Here is a 20,683-nt window from a genome sequence, read left to right as displayed (position 1 = left end):
TGTAATGAGTTGAAAAAGGAGTATCTTACAGTCTTTACTGGTTGTTTTTATATACTAAAAATTAATATAAATCTCATAAAATAGGGATGCTTTAATCAGCCAGAATCTTAAATGCATTCCCAAATAAAACTTTCCACATTCTATTGAGTGTGCCTGAACAGGCTACCTGGGAGAACTAAAGCCATTAACAAATACTAGAGGCAATCAAAGGAAAGGTGAGTGGACTTTGCTTCATGTCCCTTGCTCATTTTTATATTTAAATATGTATTTTGACCTCTTTCTGCCTGCTGTAGTCTCTTTTCTCCTCTTAGGGCTCTGAGTAGCAGCTGAATTTTCCCAAAAGGGAATTGTTCAAAGGTGAGGTGTTCAGAGCTGAGAATCAGTGAGACACTTAATGCATCCAAATGAGCTGAAGTTTGGAAGTGTTTGACAAAATGTAAATGGATGCTGCAGAGGAATCAGACCTGCTTTAGAAGCTGTTGTATAAGTCCATCCTAAATGCAAAGGGTTTCAGTATTGACCCTTGAGGAAATGATTAATCAAATGGATTAAGGTTTCAGTAAATCAGTTGCTTGCTGTTAAATTTTGGTGTGGTCTCATCTGTAACACAGTTATAACCTGCAGCCAGCATATGTGGAATAAATACATGTGAATAAAACTAATGTGAATGTGGAAATAAAACCTGTGAACACTTGAAGGAAGAAAGCCTGGAGCATTTGCACTTGAATTTTAGTGACCTGCTTGTGAGAGTTGAAGGGAGGAACTTTGGGTAAGAGAAGCATCCTTTGCCAGACATAAATATTTAAACTAGGATACTTTCTATGCCAAGCAGGCTTGAGGGAAAAGGAGTGAAGCAAAACCTGGCTGGTGTGAATGTGGCAGAGACACAGCAAGCGTGAGATGGCGTCTGCCATATGGATTTAACTGAATTTAAATACTTTACCTTTGTCAAAGTGGCATCCTCACTCCAGAAGTGCTGCTGTCCCCATAGAGCCCATGGTGCTGCTTTGGTGTGTATTGATACCTGATGGGAGCTGTGAAGATGCAGCCAGACTGTTCTCAAAGCTTCCCAGTGAAAAGATGAGGCAAGGGGCACAAACTAAAATACTGGAAATTTCATTTAAACGTAAGAAGAAGCAATTTTTGAGGATGGTCCCACACTGCAACAGGCTGTGTTGGACATCCACAGGTTGTCCAGCCTGGCTGTGGCTCCTCCATCTTTGGAGCTACTCAAAGCTCAATTGGACATTATCCTGGTCAGCCTGTTGTTGGTCCTGCTGTGACCAGGGGACAGGGACCAGACTATCTCCAAAACTCCTCCCAGTCTCAGGTATTCTCTTATTCTGTGAGTGCCTGCAAAGGAGAAGAGCAGTTTAAAATGGTGATGGAAGATGGACTTAGCATCAAGAGTTCCCTTTGAAGGGAGGAAACTGTAGAACTCAAATAGAATCCAGTGGTGATGGAAGTTCTGGGAAATGTTGTGTGCAGTCATGACTTACAGAGTGGTTGTGATAGTAGAGATGGGGAGTGAGAAGCAGGCATGAGTGAGAGATAACACACACAATGAGGGAAGGAAAGAGGAGTTTAAACCCAATCACTTCCCTGCAGAGGGATAAGTGGCAGAAGAAGCAGCAGCTGCAGTGCCTCTGCCCTGGGTGCAGGACTCAGGGCTGATAAGGGGAGAACTCTTGGTGGAGGTGAGAAGGGTGGCTCATAATTAGATTTATCTGTCAGGTAGCTCTAGCATGAGCTACTCAGTGCACTGGTATCTCTACAGCAAACAGATAAACACTGATAACTGTCAGCATTGACTCAGAGCTGATAACCCATCAGCCTGTCTCCAAGCAGTCTCCACCTGAGCACGTGCCCTGCTGGTCCCTCTGTACCACCCAGAGACTGAGCATAACCCGCTCCCTTTGCTTGTAGGAAATCCTGAAACCAGTGCTTGGCCCACCCCTGAACAGGGGAGGAAAGTACTGATCAACAAAACATCTCAGTGCACAGTTTTGCCCTCATGCTGATTTGTATTTTGGTCTCTTGGCTGGCAATTCCCATGAGGTTTTAGGTAAGATTACTTGTCAATAAAGAAAAAGAAATTCATCTTTCTTTGTTTCTGCTCAAAGATCTCCCAGATGGTAAGACATCAGATGGCCAAAATTTGGAATGAATATTCAGTTACTTAAAAATCTGGGCTGAACTTGACAGGAGGACACGTTCTTCAGGATTGGCATGGAACAATTCACCAGTACTGTGTAGTCCTTCTCTAGCTCTTTACAATATTTATTCTGCTTTTATTAGAGAAGAGTTAGAACCATTGATGTTTGAAAAGGTGAGGCATGTAACTTTGAGTTTCATATCTAGATTTGACATAGCATTCCCATCAAGTATTTGTGCCCAGAACTTGTATCCAGCAATGGAAGCCAGGTGCCTTGCTGATATATATGCAAAATTCTTAAAGCTTTAGGGGTGCACACTGTTGGAAGATGTATTTAAGCTTATCTGTTCTGCTGTGGCCTTTGTCATGCAGCCAGGCACAGAATGGAATTTGAAACACCAACCTCATTGTTTAATGTCAGCTTGTCTCTTGTGCAATGTCATTGTCCTTGTTTGACTTAGAAACTCTCATATTTTTCAAGGTGAGCCCTCATTCCTGGGAGGGCTGAGAGAATTGGAGCTTTTTGTGTTTAAGCAAATATGTTATGTCATTCCAGTGCTCAGCTCTTCAGCGACTCTCAGCTAATGAGCTGGAATCTGAGCTGTGACTGTGCAGGAGTCAATGCTCTTAGTCACCACCCCGATACTAGAGCAGGTTCCTGGTTTGGCTTACCTCATAGTTAATGGTGCATCTTTTGGCAAAAGGTGTGGTGTGTCATCATCAACCACTGAAACCCTGCAAAGTGCTGGGGAAACTTACTGGAGCAGAGGAGGAAGTGGTGTTTGCCTGGCCAGAAAATGCAGGGTCTGCTCAAGGAGGGCGAATTCTTGCCTGTGAGTGCAGCTGTCAAAGGGAAGCACTGTTGTGCAGCCCTTGGATCAATATTTGAGCCCTGTGGGCTTTACTTTGATCAAATGGCTCCTGCAGTCTCTCGGATTTATCCAGCTGATCACTTGTGACTGCTGTGCTACCCTGGCTGCCTAGTGCAAGGCTCAGCCAGCTGGAGAAATACAGGAGTGTAACTCAGGGAATTCAGGTCAATCCCAGTGCTTTCTCCTTAGTTTATTGTCATTTCACAACATTTTAGGCTCTGTGTGGCAACCCCAGCTGCCTGTGGTAGGAATGACTTCATGCACATCTTCTTTCAAAAGATGCAAACTCTGATTCCATAGTCTTGATTTTTGCATAATGTTTATGAAATAAAAGAAGGAATATATGGCAAAACTCAGCTCAAAGAGGAATTGAATGGTACTGAGTCCTCTTTTACATCAGCTAAATGCATTATCCACAGGAGTTATCAGCATCCTCACATAGGGAAGGGTGCAGGTGCTGTAGCAGTGTAAAAGATCCTTCTTTTAGGCCAGCAACAGCAGATTTAAACATGGTTTGCATTGGTGCTGTGCACACACAGGAATTCATAACTCTAGAGTGTCTCTGTCTGTGGGATCTCTCAGTCCATGTGTCCCTCATCTGAAAGCAGCATGTGTTCAGCTTCTCTTGAGACCCTTACAAGCTATTCCACATTCAAATGCAAATACTTAATAAACAAAGCTTAAGGATCATATGATTCTTTAGACAGTAAATCTGGTGGCTCAGAGTTGTACACATATTTGGCAGATTATAGGTTTACCACTGGCAGATAATCTTTTAAAGACCCAGTGGCTTTACTCCTTTTGTTAGCTAATTAAAAAAGGAGAAAGAACTTCAAGCTGTAATTAGACCTCTTAAAACACATATTACTCCCTGAATGGTCTATACAACCAGGATAAATGTATAATTAGGAGCTTTCAGCAAACATGATTAAAGCCAGTCATGTGTCCTAGGCCATCAAACATTTATGTGTGCAGGAGATTGAGAGTAAAGTCAGTATGAAGGTGTGACTAGAAACCACATCGTACTTTTTATCTGTGGGACCTGATGTTCTTAGAGGTCTTTTCTAACCTAAACAATTCAATGGTTCTATATTATGAATATTTAACTCCAACTGTGAAAGCTTTTTTCAGCTGTAAATTCTGGAAGGAGTGTCACATCCATAGCTTCTAGTGTTTGGTGACACTGGTGACAGTAATGAGACCAGGTCCCTTGGACCTCGTGATCTGTCACTCTTGCTGTCTATGCCTTGCTGATAGTTTAAGAAATGTAGAAGTTGGCAGGTAAAATGTTCTATTCCTTATTGGCACATCCCCAAGGGATAAAGATTTGTATCCCTTCTGAAACTCACTTCTATTTTGAGGAATTTGGTTTCTTTTGCTTTATGGCTAGAGGCTGTTTTTCCTTCTATGTATTTGGGAGATGGGAAGAAGAGAGCACATCCATTGACCCTTTGTACCTCCCATTCATAGGTGTGGGTGCTTTCTCCATGCATTAATTTCTGCTGATGTCATCTCTTGAAGGGAAATTCCCAGGAAGGCTGTGACAGTTCTGGGTCTCTGCAGCCAACATTCTTTCCATATGTTGATGGTTTATTGTGTACTGGAATCTTCCCTGGCTTGTGTCTCACCAGCCACACAAGCTGGAGAAAAGGACTGGAAGCCCTGAGCCCCACAACCTGCCTGCTGTGAGTTCCAGGAGCAGATTTTGTACCCTGACTTGCTCCTGGAACTCGTAGCAGGCAGGTTGTGTGGGCCAGGTGTCCCTTCCCAGTGCCACAGCCAGGCTGGTGCCACAGAGCTGCTCTGTGGCTGCAGAATCCAGCACAGCCAGGGAGCTGCACCTTGGGCTGGCACACAGGCAAGGAGGGGCATTGAGGCTATGAGCTCATCCCAGAAAACCCTCTGCGTCTCTCCAAACCTGGAGATGTTGGCAGCTCTCATGGAGGTGCAGACAGTCTCTGATATAACTGCTTTCCAAAATTAAAGACAAATTAATTGCTTGCCCTAATAGCACCTTGTTTCAAAAAAACTTCCATTTCAGGCATTTAATTTTAGGAAGACACTGCTGATAAGTGTTGAGGCTGCTGGGCTTAACCTATGGGGAGGGAATTAGTTCAGGTCCTGAAAGCTGACTCAGATATTTTCAGTTTTCCTGCCAGAAACCTACTTGCACAGATGAACAAATTACAGCAGAGTTACCAAGTCATATAGAAAGAAACTGGCTTCTTCAATATATATCAATTTCTGCTTGGGGAACAGTGAAATTCAGTTAAAGTCTGAGCTGCCTGTTCTGCTTTGAGCACTGGCAGAATTGAGCTGGTGTCAGCCCTTTTTCTTTCATTAAACTCCTGAGAACCCTGAGGTCGTACATAAATGGAAAAGCAGTGGGGGGAAAATCCAGTGCAGAGGAAATGGCAGAGAGGTTCTGCTACAGCTGTGGAGGAGAACTCAATTTCCCTCAGCATGTGGAATGTCTGACTTTGCCATGTGTTTGTGCAGGTTGTCATGTCCACATACACTTGGAGAGGAAAAGGGATGTTCTATGGGTGTATGTGTACAAATGTACACAAAAAATAGCAGTTGTCTGTACTGCATATGGAGTGGGTTTGGGACCAGTTTCTGAGTGGTTCATGGAATTTGCCTGTGGTGCAAATGAGCAGCAGCATAAGAATTTTAGAGTTGTTTTGTTGTTTGTATTTTTTTCTTCTTATATGGAAGACAAAAAGACAAGGCCTGTCATGGATGGAGCCACTTTTTGCCTTGGGGAGCTCCCCAGCTGTCCCTCCTCAGAGCTAAAACATAAGTTTTGAGTGACTGATTAGAGATGGAAGATGGGGGTTCCAGCTCATTTTAGCAAATTAATTTTATCATATAAATTCCAACAGGGTGCATGCTAGCCAAAGATCCCAAAGAACTGGTAAGAAGAGGAATTAGCCCTTTAATCCTAGATATAGAGCTCCAAACCCAGGCACAGCATAGAACCAACTATAAATAATTCCCTAAATTGTTTTAGATTTTTGTATGTTTAATCTAGTTGTCACAACTTAATGGCTGGATGGTCTGTAGTCTTGCATATCTGATCTCAGAAGGGCAATACTATTCAGGTCTTTTTGTGGATTATGTTTTTTAAGACTGCTTTTATTCCCAGATGAAATAAAAATCTTATTACTTAAGTTTGAATACCACTGGTTCAAAAAACATAGTTTAAATATTAAACAGATATTTGGAGTGTGTCAGCATGGGATAAGCCAGGGAGAAGGATCTGAGGAGGAACTGAGAGGGAAGAGTTGCAGATGATTTCATGGTATTGGGCATCTGATTCCATGGTATTGATGAAACTGAGTCACTCTACCACAAAAGGAATACTTGGTACAGTTTTCCTGCTTTGCACAAGGATTGTAAGAGGAACCTTCTCACAGCATTGTTGGAGGAAATTCCTACCCAGTGCATTCACTGGGGGCAATACCAGCTGGTGAGCACAGAACTGTGTCATTTTTCTGTAGGTATTTCAAATTTCAGGAACATCCAGTGCATTTACAAACTTGTCATTCTCCAGTTGTAGGTAACACTGCCCATTTCATCCCAGGCAGGTGACTACTTTGCCTGTCACCCCCTCTGTGATCCAGCTCTAAACCTCCTCAGAAACCACAGCCAGCCTGCAGTTCCCTGCTTTCTAATTCTGCATGACTAAGCCTTTCAGCACGTTATAAATACTGTTGCTCATTCAAAATACATTGGTTACCTGTGCACCAATGACTGCCAGCATATTTCTGCAGTGGAGTGGTTGAGCATTGGGAAATTGGCAGAAATTAAATCCCTTGAGTCACAGTATTGCCCTTTCTGCTCACACCCACGTGTGTGAGTTCCGTGTGTGCAGCTTGTGGGAGATGTATGAACGTGAGCAGCCCTGCACGCACCCTGCCAGCAAACAAGGAACCTGTATTCCTGCAGAAAATGCATATTGCTCCACAATTCACACCAAAATATGAGGAAGTGAAAAGTACACAAAAGTATTTTGTTTTTGTGGCTGTTGGAATCCTCAAAATGTTCTTTTCAACCAGGGAATACAGTGAGGAAAACAATGCAAACGTGTCAGTGGTAGATTTTTGTCTGCTGATGGATGTATTTATGACTGAGGCACATGGCTTGGAGTCTGCATGGTGTTTTCCATGTTTGTGAATGAGACTTGTACTCTAGCTTGGCTTTGTTGTAGGGCACAAAATCAGTCATTTCCCTTGACTTTTTCCTATCTGAAGAAGGAGAATTGGTAATTGCTCGTTTTTCCCAAAGCACTTTCATGGTTAAGGACATATCATAAGCATAGAATCACAGAGGAAGGGAAGGAACTTAAAATTCATCCCATCCCACCCCCTGCCATGGGTAGGGACACCTTCCACTGTCCCAGGTTACTCCAAATCCCATCCAACCTTGCCTTAGACACTTCCAAGGATGGGGCAGCCACAGCCTGGGCATCCTGTGCCAGGGCTTCACCATCCTTACGGGGAAGAATTTCTTCCTAATATCTAATTTAAGCATGCCTTCCTTCAGTTTAAATCCCTGCTGTTCTTCTCACAAATGATCTACAGAATAATGACAGCAAATTGAGGATTTATAGAGGTTAAATTTGTAGAAATACATTTCCCCGTGCTTACAACTTTCTGCATTGACTGCTTCATTTCTGTCCCTGCAATTATTTCTGGGTGTAGCTCAAGCTGCTTAGATGGCTGAGAGTTTGTTCTCATGTATCTGGTATTCAGGCATCAAAGCATTGTGTCTTAGCCTGCACTTAGCAGCACCCAGAAAACTGCAGGGGCAGTGAAAGAGCTTAGGTTGAAAATCAGGTCCTCACAGTTCATGAAAGTGTTGATTGAAATGGGCCATTAAAAAAATTCTATTGGATAAGCAAATTCTTTGTGGCCATTTTAGATTGAGTTGTGCTGAATGTGAAGTGTATCCTTGTGGCATTCACATTCTCTGAACAGAGAGAGGAAAGAGAAAACAATTCTTATCTTTACTTGCTGCTCCTGTTGTTTTTGCACATGTGGAATATTAGGAAGATTGTTTACCTGAAGTGATTTGTCAGCTGGATTCTGCTGAGGATTGTTTTGTTTCCTTGGCCAGTTGGAAGAAGCTGTGTCCTGACTGTCTGGAGACAGTCATGAGCTTTCTTTAGTATATATAGTATAGTATAGTATAGTATAGTATAGTATAGTATAGTATAGTATAGTATAGTATAGTATAGTATCCTTTTAGTAGTCTTTAATATAGTATAGTATAATGTAATATAATGTAGTTTTAATAAAACAATTGTTCAGCATTCTGGATCAATGGAGTCAGATGCCAGTCATTCCCAGATGTTGGGGTCGCCTGTTTTTTGATATATCCTCACCCTGTGGGATTGCCCTTCAGCCAGCCAGGCAGGTGCTCCCTGGGCAGCTGAATGCCTCCTGCATGCCCCTGCCCTGTGTGGCTCTGGATCATTCCCTGCAGGTCCTGCTTGCAGAGGACACAGATGTCCCTGGGTTCCCAGTGAAGCTCAGGTCTCCTCTGAGAGTTTTGGGGAGGTGTCCGCTGCTGTTCAAGGCAAGTGGAGTGAGATGGGTGCTTAGCACCTTTGAAAGATTCCATTACTCCATAGCTTTTAGTGAAGGAAGACATTTAGTTTGGGGGATTGCAGGTTCCACTCTTTCCCAACTTTGAATAGCCTTTAGGATTTCCCAGTAGAACCTGTCCTTGGCACACTGGGAAGGATGGGTTGTGCTCAGCAGGAGTTGCTGTTCCTGGATCCCAGAGCAGGGTTTGTTACACTCACCCACCTCCCCAGGCCTTCCCAAAGCAGCAAGAGTGAGCTGGGATCTGGCAACAAACTGGGGGTCTTCTGCCTCTTTTAGGACATGTTCTTGAATGTGACTGAGTAAATGTTTTATTATTACTTTTCTTTCATGCCTATAAATCTTCACAAAAACTTATTGTCCCTTTCTTCTGGGCAAAAGACAAATGAAACAGCTCTGAAGTTCTAAAAATAAATGCATACAGGAGCATCATTTTCCAGTCACATGAACTTGTATTTCCCTGACTGCTGTCCATCCTGAATTAAAAAAGCCAAGGGGGGACCTGCTAATGTTTCTATTTCTTTTCTCAGTATTTCTGGCTCTTTGTGCTCTCCCGGGGTTTGGTTGGCATTGGTGAAGCGAGTTATTCTACTATTGCACCAACCATCATCGGAGACCTGTTCACCAAAAACACAAGGACCCTGATGCTCTCTGTTTTCTACTTTGCAATTCCTCTGGGCAGGTAAGTGACACAAAGATTTTTCAATCTGCTTATGGCTTCTCTCTTAAATAAACTCACATAGATCTGAAATTGCTAATGATGATAGTTCTTGACCTTGGCTGGAATGTAGACAGGAAAATATTGTGAGCAGTGACTAATTAGTTGCAGGAATTAGATTCTTTTTTTGCCCTGTTACTGGTTCATGTGTGACTTTTGGGAACTAATGGGAAGTTCGTTGTTGGTTTATTTAGTTTTTTTCCTCCATTTTTACAGCAATGGGGTGGAAATGGAATAAAAATATTTTAGCTGACTTTTTATTCCAGTGGAATTTCTTTATCAGCCCAACACAGTATCTGATTGTTGGGACAGGAGGGAATCTGTCATTATTTTTATTTTTTAAAATAATGGCTGACCCTCTATTGTGGTATTGTCAGCAAGGTGGCTTTGCATAGTTTGCATAGTTTCCCAGAGCTGGACAACATCCTGGGAAAAAGGGCAATATGGGTTCATTTCCAGCAGGGAATCCATGGGCAACATGTTCCAAACTCAGAGAAAAACTTCTGGTGGTGCATTTTACAAGCTGGAGCACTTACCTGTGAGATAAAACTCACAAACATCCTTTTGCTCTTGAGGAAATAGAGAGAAACAGATCCTTAACTGGTGAAAAGAGTATTTTGCCAAGAGGACCAAGGATTCCAAGTATTCACATAGAAAATTCAATGAACTTAAAAGAAATTACAAATATTCATCCTGTTGAGCCTGATTCTGAGACTTCATTGTCTCAACATCCAGCAGCAGCGTGGATTACAAAGCCATGGAGGATAGGACAAGGGCTGTAAACTGAAAGAGGGTTTGATTGGATATTAGGAAGAAATTCCTCCCTGTGAAGGTGGTGAAGCCCTGGCACAGATTCCCAGAGCAGCTGTGGCTGCCCCTGGATCCCTGGAAGTGCCCAAGGCTGGACAGGGCTTGGAGCAGCCTGGGACAGTGGGAGGTGTCCCTGCCATGGCAGGGGGTAGAACTGGATGAATTTTAAGTTTCTTCCCAACCCAAACCAGTCTGTGATGATTCATGGCTTGATTTTAGGGGCTGTCTGGGTAAAATGCCCAGTTCTAGGGAGGTCTGACAACCTCCAAAGCTTAGCAGACTCTTCAATAAAGGAAGGGGGGTCAGGGAGGGGGGTTCACAGTTGTCCCATTGCAATCCTAGCAACTTTAGCCAAGGCAGTCTCAGCAACAAATGCAGCAGTTTTGAAAAAGGGTATTTACTTCAGTTCATGTTGAGAGAAATGTGGCTATGTTCACCTTTAGTCTCTTGTGATGCACCTTTTGTCTTACATGTGGCTGAAGGTCTCCCAACAAACTTCTTGTATGTTCTTCTTGGTTTTTCTTCCAAGCTAACAGCAAGTAGTCTCTTCCTGCTTAATTAGAACCAATTATTATTTAGTGGCAAGAAGAAAAAAAAATCTAATGATGGAATATGGCCTGTCCTTGAAGGGCACTTTTTAACTGAAAGCTTGAACATAAAATTGTTCAATATTCATATTAGTACAGAGTACTGATGTAGAAGTGAAATTGGGAAATAAATTCTTTTAAAGTCTTTCTTTCCATCCACTGTAGATTGAAAGGTCAGCTATAAACTTCCAAATTTCCATCAGATTTGGACATTTTTAGATCAGCACTGCTGGGTAGAGTCACATAGTAGCCACCATCTGCTTCAATCCCCGTATCTCTTCCTGTAGGACAAGAGAGCTGAGGGCACACAGTTGGTTGTGCCTCTCTTTGCCTTTGTCTAAGAACAGCTGTGAGTGTGGCACACTTCAGGCTCTGACCAACTCTCTCTTGGCCTTTCTTGCAGTGGCTTGGGGTACATCACTGGCTCAAGTGTGAAGCAGGTTGCTGGAGACTGGCACTGGGCACTGCGGGTAAGTCCCTCTTAATGGCACATCTTAATGAGAGCTGGTTGGTTGATTAGTGTTAGCAAGAGTTCCATCACACAATGGCTCAACCTGTTATTGTATCTGAAAGGTGAAGGATTGGAGTTTACATCTGTGGGTGTTGAGTGCACGGCAGATGCACTCTCTAAGCAAAGATTTGTGAGCTTGTGGGACTTGGAGTTTTCCCTGCTTGGGAGCAAGAATTTTCCTATCACTTTGTTATCAATCAATCAATCAATCATGACTTTTTGATGGGGGCAGGAAGATGAGGCATTGGCCTTAAATCAACTCCACAGTCTTTCAGTCTCCTGCTGTCAAGAAACTCTGAGAATGGCTTCCGGCTTTGAGGAAAAAACACTTTGTTCCAGTTTCCGCTTGTTTTTCTGCCCTGAGACACTCCGTTTCCTTCTATTTTAACCTCTTGGGACCCTGATAAATGGGCTGAAAAGATAATCCACTCCAGTCACATGCTCACAAACAGCTTCTGCACACAAAGATGTCTTGAAAGAGCCGAGAGGAAGTGGCCCAGCAGAACTGGTTTCTGACCTTTGGTGCTGTGGGTGGCATGTGAGGTGCATTCTCTGGCTCTGGCACTTCATGAGGACCATGAATCTCATGAAGCTCAGGCCAGCACTGTTTATAAGAGTTGGTGATGAAATGCAAGGGTTCCCATCTGAAGCAAATACACCCTCTGTGACACAGGCCATGCCCAGGGTAAGCAAAGCCAGGAGCAGGAGCATCACCATGAATGGTTCATCTGGGAGAGTGGAGGGCAGTTTCCAGCTGTGCACCTGGAGTGAAAAGTGGAGTAGCCTAAAGCTTCCCACCAGAAGGATGCTGCCTAATTAGCAGAAATATTTAAGAGTAACATGAACTTTTGAGCAGAGGCAAACACAAGAAGTAAAAACCCCAAAGCCTGTCCTCTGGTCGGTGGGCTTTAACTGGAGCACTCTTGGAAAACCCAAATGGTTAATCTGTGAAAAGAGATCATTACTAGAACTTTTCAGGTGGTGTCTTCATAGTTATCCTGAGAAATCCAGCTATCTGCAAGACTGTACCCCTTACAGCTCATGATTCCTACTATAAATGACACATTGGGGCAGGATTCCCTGGCTGTACAAAATCTGGGGAATCTGATGAGCTGCACACATCTGTGGGGGTTGCTTTGAAGACCATTGCTCAGTCTTTGTAGTCACACAGCACATCTAAAAAGCATCCAGACATCAGTGTAAAGCAGCTTCCATCCCTGTGGCAATTATGTGCTCTTACAAGATGGGAATGACTCCCCAAGATGATGCTTCCCTCTGTGATCTCCTGTGGGCTCCAAATACAGAAGAGGTCAGGACTAATCCACACTTCAGTGGGCTGAAAAAGACAGCAGGGCACATGGACAAGTGGCAGCTTTGTCTCTAGATCTAACAATAAAGCAAGTGTTTCACTGCAGCATTACTGAGTGCCCATGGATATTGTCCTGATGGGTACTTAAGCTTTTAGATAAAAATCAAAGACACTTGCAATCATTTGGCTGTAGAAAAAACAGCATTTCCAATCTTTTTTACCAGTTCTGTGTCTTCTGTTCATGTGTCATTAGGATACTGTATCAGGCTTCAATGTATTCCTGGATGAGTGATTTTCCTGACTTTTAAATTCTGAAATACTTTTGTCTTTCCTTCCCTAGAAGGATTGTGAGTTTGTCATCTTTGGACATGAAACACTGCTCCATGTGTAAAGGCAATTCTTAGGTTAATAATGGAAGCTTTTTTTTTCTTGAACAGGAATTATTTTTTAAATAGCATGTCTAGCTTAGATGATAGTTCAGTGAAATCCATGTTCCTATTTTCCTGATGGAGCTGTTTTCCATTCTGACAATAATGGAATTTCAGTGTCAAAACAAGAATAGTTCTTATAAATGCTGTGGGATCTTTGTAATTTTGCCTAGTGCTTGGGAGAAAGGGTTGGATATTGGGAAACCAAGCCCTTGAATGTGTTGTTTCCCTATCTTCCAGCCTGAATTCAATGTTTCTTGGTTGGTTGTACTGAGGAAGATGCCTGAAAACAGGAAGGCATTGTGGGTTAGCTGGAAGAGGGATGTGTATCAAGCAAGGGTTTTCAAAACCAGCATGTTTCCTACATCCAGAGATCTTTCAGCTCAATCTTAATTGCCTTTAAATGGCCTCTGCACTCACCCAGAAACCAGCTGGTCTCTCAGCCTAGACCTCCTCCTAGCTGGGAGTAGGTTTCCAAAGAGTTAAACATCGCTCAAGAATCATGTTTAGATGAATCTTGGTACTTATTAACACAATGGACTGCCTTACTTAGGGTAATTTCAAAGCTGCATGTGTCCAGAGTGAGATAAGAGAGCCCAGAGAATGACATGGAGGAAGGACAGGAGCAGATGCCTCGATGCTCACAGGTTCTGACTGGCTGTGAGGAGCAGTCACTGAAACCAAAAGGATGTCTTCTGCTTCTTCCTGACCAGTCAAAGCAAACCCTCCTGGCTCCTGTGCTAATTCCCTGCTCCTTTCTTGCAGGTATCTCCACTCCTGGGAATGATAACAGGGACACTCATCTTGATATTTGTGCCTGCTGCTAAAAGAGGAAATGCTGAACAGCTTGGGGGGCAGCTGAAGGCTCGGACTTCATGGCTGAGAGACATGAAAGCATTGATTAGAAAGTAAGAGCATGAGTAAAAACCATGTTTTGCCTCTGGAACATCCAGTGGTCTGGATTTAGCACAGTGAGACTGGAAAGTGATGACATGCAGGGAGTTGCAGGAAGTTTAGTCTGTGGACCTAGGGAAGAAAATCACACTTACGTGAGGTATTGACTGCTGTGACAATGATGAATTCCAAGTTTTGCTCTAACCTTTCCAAGACTGGCATCTAAGAAAAAGCTTGCTTTGCTTGGCTCATACTTCACACAAATCAGGGCCTTTGAAGTGTAGAAATTGCTGTGTTCCTGTATTAATTGTTGTGCCACTGCTGTTCAGACACTTAGATCCTTTTTCTTCTTTAAAAGAGCTATTCTGCTGAGGGAGAAAAGAGTTTCAGCAATTTAAGATAAAAAACCACACAGAAGCTTGAACTATGGCAAGTTTAAATATATCTGAACAACCACAGGTGGCTGAATCCATGAGAACTGAATGTGCTTGGGCACTTGTCTGTGTGCATAAAGGTTCACATGCTCACAAGTGCTTCAGCAGCTGCACTTCCTTCCAGAAGTCTGGCCTGTGAATGTGCAAATACTTTCACTTGTGAATTCAGGGTTACCTTGTAATTCTGATGGGAAATTTATGATGGAACTACTGGCTAGAACACCTCCCTGGTATTGTCATCCAGGGCCAAAGGACTATGAAGAGCAATGTGAGCTAATTTAGCATTATTTCTATGTTACTGCCTTTGGTAGTTGGTGTAAGTAGTAACCATATGGTGGCATGGATGGGGAGGGAGAAGTGAAACTGCTCCTCCAAGTAAACAGGTGACATTAGGGTGAAAGCCCTGAAAGTCACATATCCTGTCTTAGTGACCAAGTTCTGATTGCCTTCTCAAACAGCCCCTGTGTAGCACTCTGATGAGTTCAGTTTGTTATTATAAGTAGAGCATCACATGTGGATATTCCATGCTTCTTATTCTCCATTCCTTTTTGCCTTGTGTTACCTCTGCCCCTTGGCAAAGAGAAGTGGCAGGTGTGGGGGGACACTGGCCTTTGTCACTGAAGCCCTGGCTCCTGCATGGGGGTCCTGCTTTTCCATTTGTTTCACTGAACCTTCCCTTGGTTTTGTCTCCCAGCCGCAGCTATGTGTTCTCATCCCTGGCCACCTCAGCTGTCTCCTTTGCCACGGGGGCCCTTGGAATGTGGATCCCTCTGTACCTTCACAGAGCACAGGTTGTGCAGAAGACAGCAGAGACCTGCAGCTCCCAGCCCTGTGGCACCAAAGATAGGTGAGAGCCAGAGTCAGCTGCTTCACACAGGGGGAGAGGGGGTGGGGGTTATTTACCAGAGGAAACAGGCAAGTCCCACAGAGACAAGGTACTAGAATGTCTGTAATTTCCTCTAGGTCCTTGTAACAATGATAGGAAATGCTGGGATTGTAAACTAGGCTTTATTTCTCTTCTTCATTGCATGAAGTCAAACCAAGGGAGAAGCAATGACCTCAGCTCTGTCTTAGTTCCCAGGCTGTGGTGCAGAGCAGAAAAGAGAAATCCTCTAAGGAGGATGTTTGGAGAGCTGAGAATTTGGTTCCTTAAGACCCAGAATAAGCTGGCAGGTTAGCAAGCCCCAGTGGTGCCTGTAATTCAGAGGTTGGAATGGTTTCCCTAAAGGTGCAGGGACTAATCCTGTAGGCTTTTGTTTCTCTGTGGGGCAGGACTTCTCTGTTTTATTGCACTGTAAACTGCTGTGTGTGCTGAGTTTTGCTGAAGATGTCCCAGAGATCTGGGACACTTTGGGCTGGAGTGTTTGATGTTTTACAGTGGTTTGTTTTCAGTCCTGGTTATGGAATATCACTTGCAACACATAAGCTGTGAAAAGTAATTCTTCATTTTGTGATTTACATTGGGGGCACAAACCAAGAAATGCTATAAAAGCATTCATCCAGGTAAATAACAGATACTAAAAAAGCTTTTTGTCAGATCTTTTGCTTTTTAGCTCAAGAGGGAAAATAATATTAGGAAAACCTTCTTGCCATAACATAATCCCATCTCAATTAAAGTAGTTAGTGGTGTGGAGTCCATCAACCAGAGTGTCCAGCAGGCAAGCTCAGGCTGTTCCACAAAAATGCAGTGAGCCAAACACACAGTTCCAGCCTGACTGCCTGTCTGCTGTTTACAAAGAGAATTTCCCCCTCCTTGATGACACCTCAATTTTGAACTGTCCTCAAGCTACTCCTTTGTGGTTGCCCAAGGCCCTGTAATCCAAGTCCTGCACATATCATATGGAGAATCCTCCTGGCTCTTTAAATTGAAATTAACTCATTTCAAATGTATAACCTAACAGCAAAAAGCTTCTTTGAAGTGGCCTGAAAGGAGTTATAAAGTCAAAGTATGTTGGAAATCACTGGTGTTTAAGAGTCCTGTTAGGTTTCCTTGCCCTGAAGCTTCCTGGTGCCTGTCCATGATTTCCCCTCATGTGATCAATGAAAGGTTATTAATTAGTTTTGTGCATACATAATTAGCTGGGCAGGCTCTTCCTAGGAATCCCAGTTCCACTGAGGGAAGCAGTGTGAGCCCTTTGCACCCCTTTGCCCATAGATCACAACCTGTGTACAATGATCAATTTCCTATGCTGTGTTTTTCTTAATTGCAGGGGGAAAGGGCTAAAATCATGAGAATTTGTTTTATTTAAAATTTGCAAAGCCATTATGCAAATGGTGCAAATTAGTCAGTTTACCCTAATAATTATATTATTAATAATAAAATAACAAAACCTAATAAAATAATAATAACTAATAAAACAATAATACATAATAAAATAATAGTACCTAATAAAATAATAATACCCAAAGACTATGCCCATTTTGGGGAAAAACTCCAAAAAAATCCTCCCACATTTCTCTTATTTTCTTTCTTTCTTTCCTTTTTTTTTTTTCATTTTTTATTTTTGGACAGTTTGATTTTTGGAGCAATCACGTGCTTCACTGGCTTCCTGGGTGTAATCACAGGGGCAGGAGCCACCAAATGGTGCAGGTCCAAGACCCAGCGAGCTGATCCTCTTGTCTGTGCTGTTGGGATGCTGGGCTCAGCCATCTTCATCTGTCTGATCTTCGTGGCAGCCAAGAGCAGCATTGTGGGAGCCTATGTAAGTAAAATCCTTTCCATATGCCAGCCCCTAGCAAACTCCTTGAGGGCTGTGTGCGTTTCTGTCCCCTGCAGAAAGCCTGGGATGTTCTCTTTGCCCTTCTGAATGTCCTTCTTTTTGCCTCTTGGCATGCTGGCACCATCTAAGTGTGCCTGAAATCTCAGCTGCTTATCCCTGCTGCCATCAGAATTCAGAGCTCCATGGAAACCCACAGCCTTTGGGCTGTTCTATCTGCACCTCAATCCACACCTTTATTGCTCTTGCCTAATGTTTTGGTACAGGAAGATTGAGCACTTCCCTTGCAGTGAGGGTGATGTAGCTGCAGTGGTACCAGATGACAATTACAGTCTAATTTGTCTGTGGGCAAGCTTCTGGCTCCCTTCCAGTACCATTCATTTCCACAACCAGGTGGATTGCACCAGGCCAGTATTAATAACCCAGTGATTTCAATTTGTTATCTGTGTTACCATAGCCCAGGAACCTACAGTGCTTGATGCTGCACAAATGCAGATTAAAATGTGGCCCCTCCCTGAGTGCTTATAATTGAATTATATGAAAAGATATCAAATAGATCCAGATAAATAGAATGGTTTGGGTTGGAAGGGACTTTTGGAGGTCATCCAACCCCCACTTGCACTAGACCTTGCTGCTGGGAGCCCCCTCCAATCCGGCCTTGAATATTTCCAGGAATGAGGCATCCACCACCTCCTGGCCACCCTGTGCCAATGCTTTACCGCCTTTTAAAAAACTCCTTCCTTACATCTCATCTAAACCAACTCTCTTTTAGTTAGACTAAAGGGAAAAAGAAAAGCTCAACTGAAATAATCCAGCTTCAGGCTAGAATCTTGCTTTCAGCGGGGAGTAGAAATCCAGGCACTGAACAAGTCTCTGCTTCCCTTTTAATGTCGGAATGAGAGAAGCCTGGGACCTGGGAGAAGTTTATAAAGGGAAAGTATGAGATGTTTGGAGTAGTGGGCTCCCTTCTGAAAGCCCACCCTTCCCTTCCACGCTGCAGCACCTGCTCATCCAGCAAGGAGAATTCCTGTACAAGGGACCAGCCAAGTGCTGTTCCTCCTTTCTCTGTTTTCCACACTGGCCTGGCCATGGTTATTTGCTGAGTCTCTCAGCAGCTGCCACACTTATGGGCAAGCACAACCAGAAAGAGTGAAAGTTCAAAATCATTAAGACACAGCCAAGAATACCTCCTCTGGCTATTTAAGATTCAGGTCTCTGGTTTGTGACCATGAACTAACATTTGAACTGGCAGAAAATGCTCACCTCAGCCAGCCTGTTAGAAGGTGTTACTGGTTACCCTCCTTTCATTGATCTATCACACCCCTCACCTGCTCCCTCCACCTCTTTGTGCAGACAGAGCTGTGATTTTCTCCTTTCCCAGACCTAGTGACAGACATGTTCATTTGTGGTGTTCAGTCTCTTTATACAGAAACTTCTCCCTTTCTAGGCTGGAAATACTGTTTTCAGAAATTGTGCAGCAGGAGGTGGCTATTAATCTCATTTTTATCTTTTTTTTTCTATTTTTTTAATAGCCATGTGACTATTCTGCATTGTTTAAGTATATAAATATAGATGGTATCATTTAAACAATCATTGAAGCAATTTATTTTATTATGGATGAGCAGTAAATCTAATAAAGAGTCAATGATTTGCAAAGGAAGTTAGAGCTGCATATGGAGGTGGTGTAGGGAATATGAGCCTATTTGTGATCTATTAGGCTGAAGCAAGAAGCTCTGCCTCTCCACAGCCCCAAATACTCTGCTGCTGGAAACCTGGTGCCCAGAAAGAGGGGACAGGTCTGGGCTGGAGCTACCAGTGTCTCATTATTGTAGCAGAGCCACACTGAATTGACTTTCCAAGGCAAGTTTCTAACACAAACTCATGTTTTTCCATGCCATTCAGAGAGCTGTTGCAATCTTGCAGACTTCCAGAGAGTTCCATTCCCTTGTATTTCAAGGAGAAGAGGAGTAGAGGGCCTGCATTGCCAGGTTGCATGGTGTAGCAGTTTCTCATTGCTCTTTGTTTTAAGTCTCGTTGGTCCATAATGAAGAGAAGAGTGTTCTGTGGCTGGTGGGCAGAATGATGGGCCAGGTTACCTTCCTTATCTCAAAGTCCATGATGAAATCTCCTGGAAACAGTGCAGTAAAATTTATGGGTTGATTTTCCTGTCTCTGATGTCTTCCTTGACAGCTTGTGCTGGCTCACATCCTTGAGTTCTGTGTCTGTGGAAGGCAAGGCAATGTCTGTCCCCCAGCATGGTGGTATTTGCCAACCTTCTGTACTGTGGCTGTCCTTAGGCTTCTGTCATGGATCACACCGTGCAAAAATTGACAGTGAATGTTTTTGCAACCCTCCTTGGCTCAGAGCCTTAAAATTCTCACTTCCAAGCCATTAGGTGAGTTCCCATGAGATGATGTTCTCTCTCACTGAGAGAGAGAGCTGCAGTGGCCACCAGATCACCATCTCCCTCCCTGCTTTAGTTAACAGTTGAGAGCTTTATTGCTGACTGATACAGGCATCAGCTTCAATGAAGTGTTCAGCACTCCAGCAAGAGCCTGCAGAGCCCTTGCTTTTTAATTTATTGGTTTTATCTTTCTGGAAAAGACCTGAATTTCCATTAACAGGATCACCCTGCCCCTTACATGCTGTGTACTGTCTGCTCTCTCCCTCCCCTGAGCACATGTACTGTTTCTCTCCTGCTCTGTCCTTTCTTGCAATTGATTTTGGTCCCTGGGGGCAGTTGCTGTTCCCATTCTGTAGCAGCCACTCCCACCTGAGGCAGGTAGACAGGTGACTTTATTCCAGCCAATCTTTTCATACTGATCCAGTAAATTATTGGCAGTGGTAAAGTGGCTGGCAAGGTGGACTAAAACAACAATTCTGTATAATTTAGCTGCCCAGACACCTGTATTTCTCTATTTTACTATCTTGCTTGGCTGTATAGTCCAATCACTTCTTACTCAGTTTGCCTTGCAGCGTGTGGATTTGTGTGTTGTAATCCAGCTCCTTAAAGCACCAATTTGCATATCTGTAAGTCCCACTTTTCCTGAAATGCAAACTCTTTGAAACTTGGTTTTCAAACCTGTCTCTGGAAACCCATTATGTGTGTGGCATCATCATCTCACAGTGCTCAGACTTTTCAACTGCAGATTTTACACTTGTTTAAATTTCCAAGTGACTGGAGAGAGGTGCTCTGCTTTGCCTTCCTTTGACACTGTTCCAAATTCCTCAATTTCAACATCTATTTCAATTCCTCAAAGACATTTTATGGTCTTGCAGAAACAGCAAATCCCATGGTAAAACCTTGCCAGAGAGCTTTTACAGCAGCTTAGTCTCAACCCCAGGGACTTTCTGTTGTCATGTTGTTGGTGACCTGCCTGCTTCTGAGGCATCAATATTGCCCAGAACTGAGCTGGAGGCAGAATTGCTCCAAATTCAGGAGTACATGAGGGTGTGTTACCCACCATTTCAGAGAGAAATACAAATAATGAAGATACTGATAGATACACCCTTTGCAAGCAGTCGTGGAAGGCATTTGTCACCTGCTTAGAACTTGCTGTGAGAGCTGCTGGTGTGTCCATCTGAACCCTGCTTTATTTATCATTTTTGGGAGTCAGAGTTGGCTAACTGATCACT

The 20,683-nt window shown here is 43.3% G+C and overlaps 1 protein-coding gene across 1 annotated transcript in view; it reads left to right on the top strand.

Annotated features, from left to right (window-relative positions):
• LOC136565198 (sphingosine-1-phosphate transporter SPNS2-like) overlaps positions 1-20,683 on the top strand; it is a 136,740-nt gene that overhangs the window by 74,299 nt on the left and 41,758 nt on the right. The window contains exons 4-8 of the mRNA XM_066563676.1: positions 9,170-9,321; positions 11,158-11,224; positions 13,768-13,910; positions 15,025-15,177; positions 16,843-17,032. Of these exons, the coding sequence (XP_066419773.1) occupies positions 9,170-9,321; positions 11,158-11,224; positions 13,768-13,910; positions 15,025-15,177; positions 16,843-17,032 (705 nt within the window). The remainder of the gene's footprint in view (positions 1-9,169; positions 9,322-11,157; positions 11,225-13,767; positions 13,911-15,024; positions 15,178-16,842; positions 17,033-20,683) is intronic.

The sequence above is a fragment of the Molothrus aeneus genome, chromosome 20, assembly GCF_037042795.1.
Source record: "Molothrus aeneus isolate 106 chromosome 20, BPBGC_Maene_1.0, whole genome shotgun sequence".
NCBI lineage: Eukaryota > Metazoa > Chordata > Aves > Passeriformes > Icteridae > Molothrus > Molothrus aeneus.
This window is presented reverse-complemented; position numbering and strand designations above follow the sequence as displayed.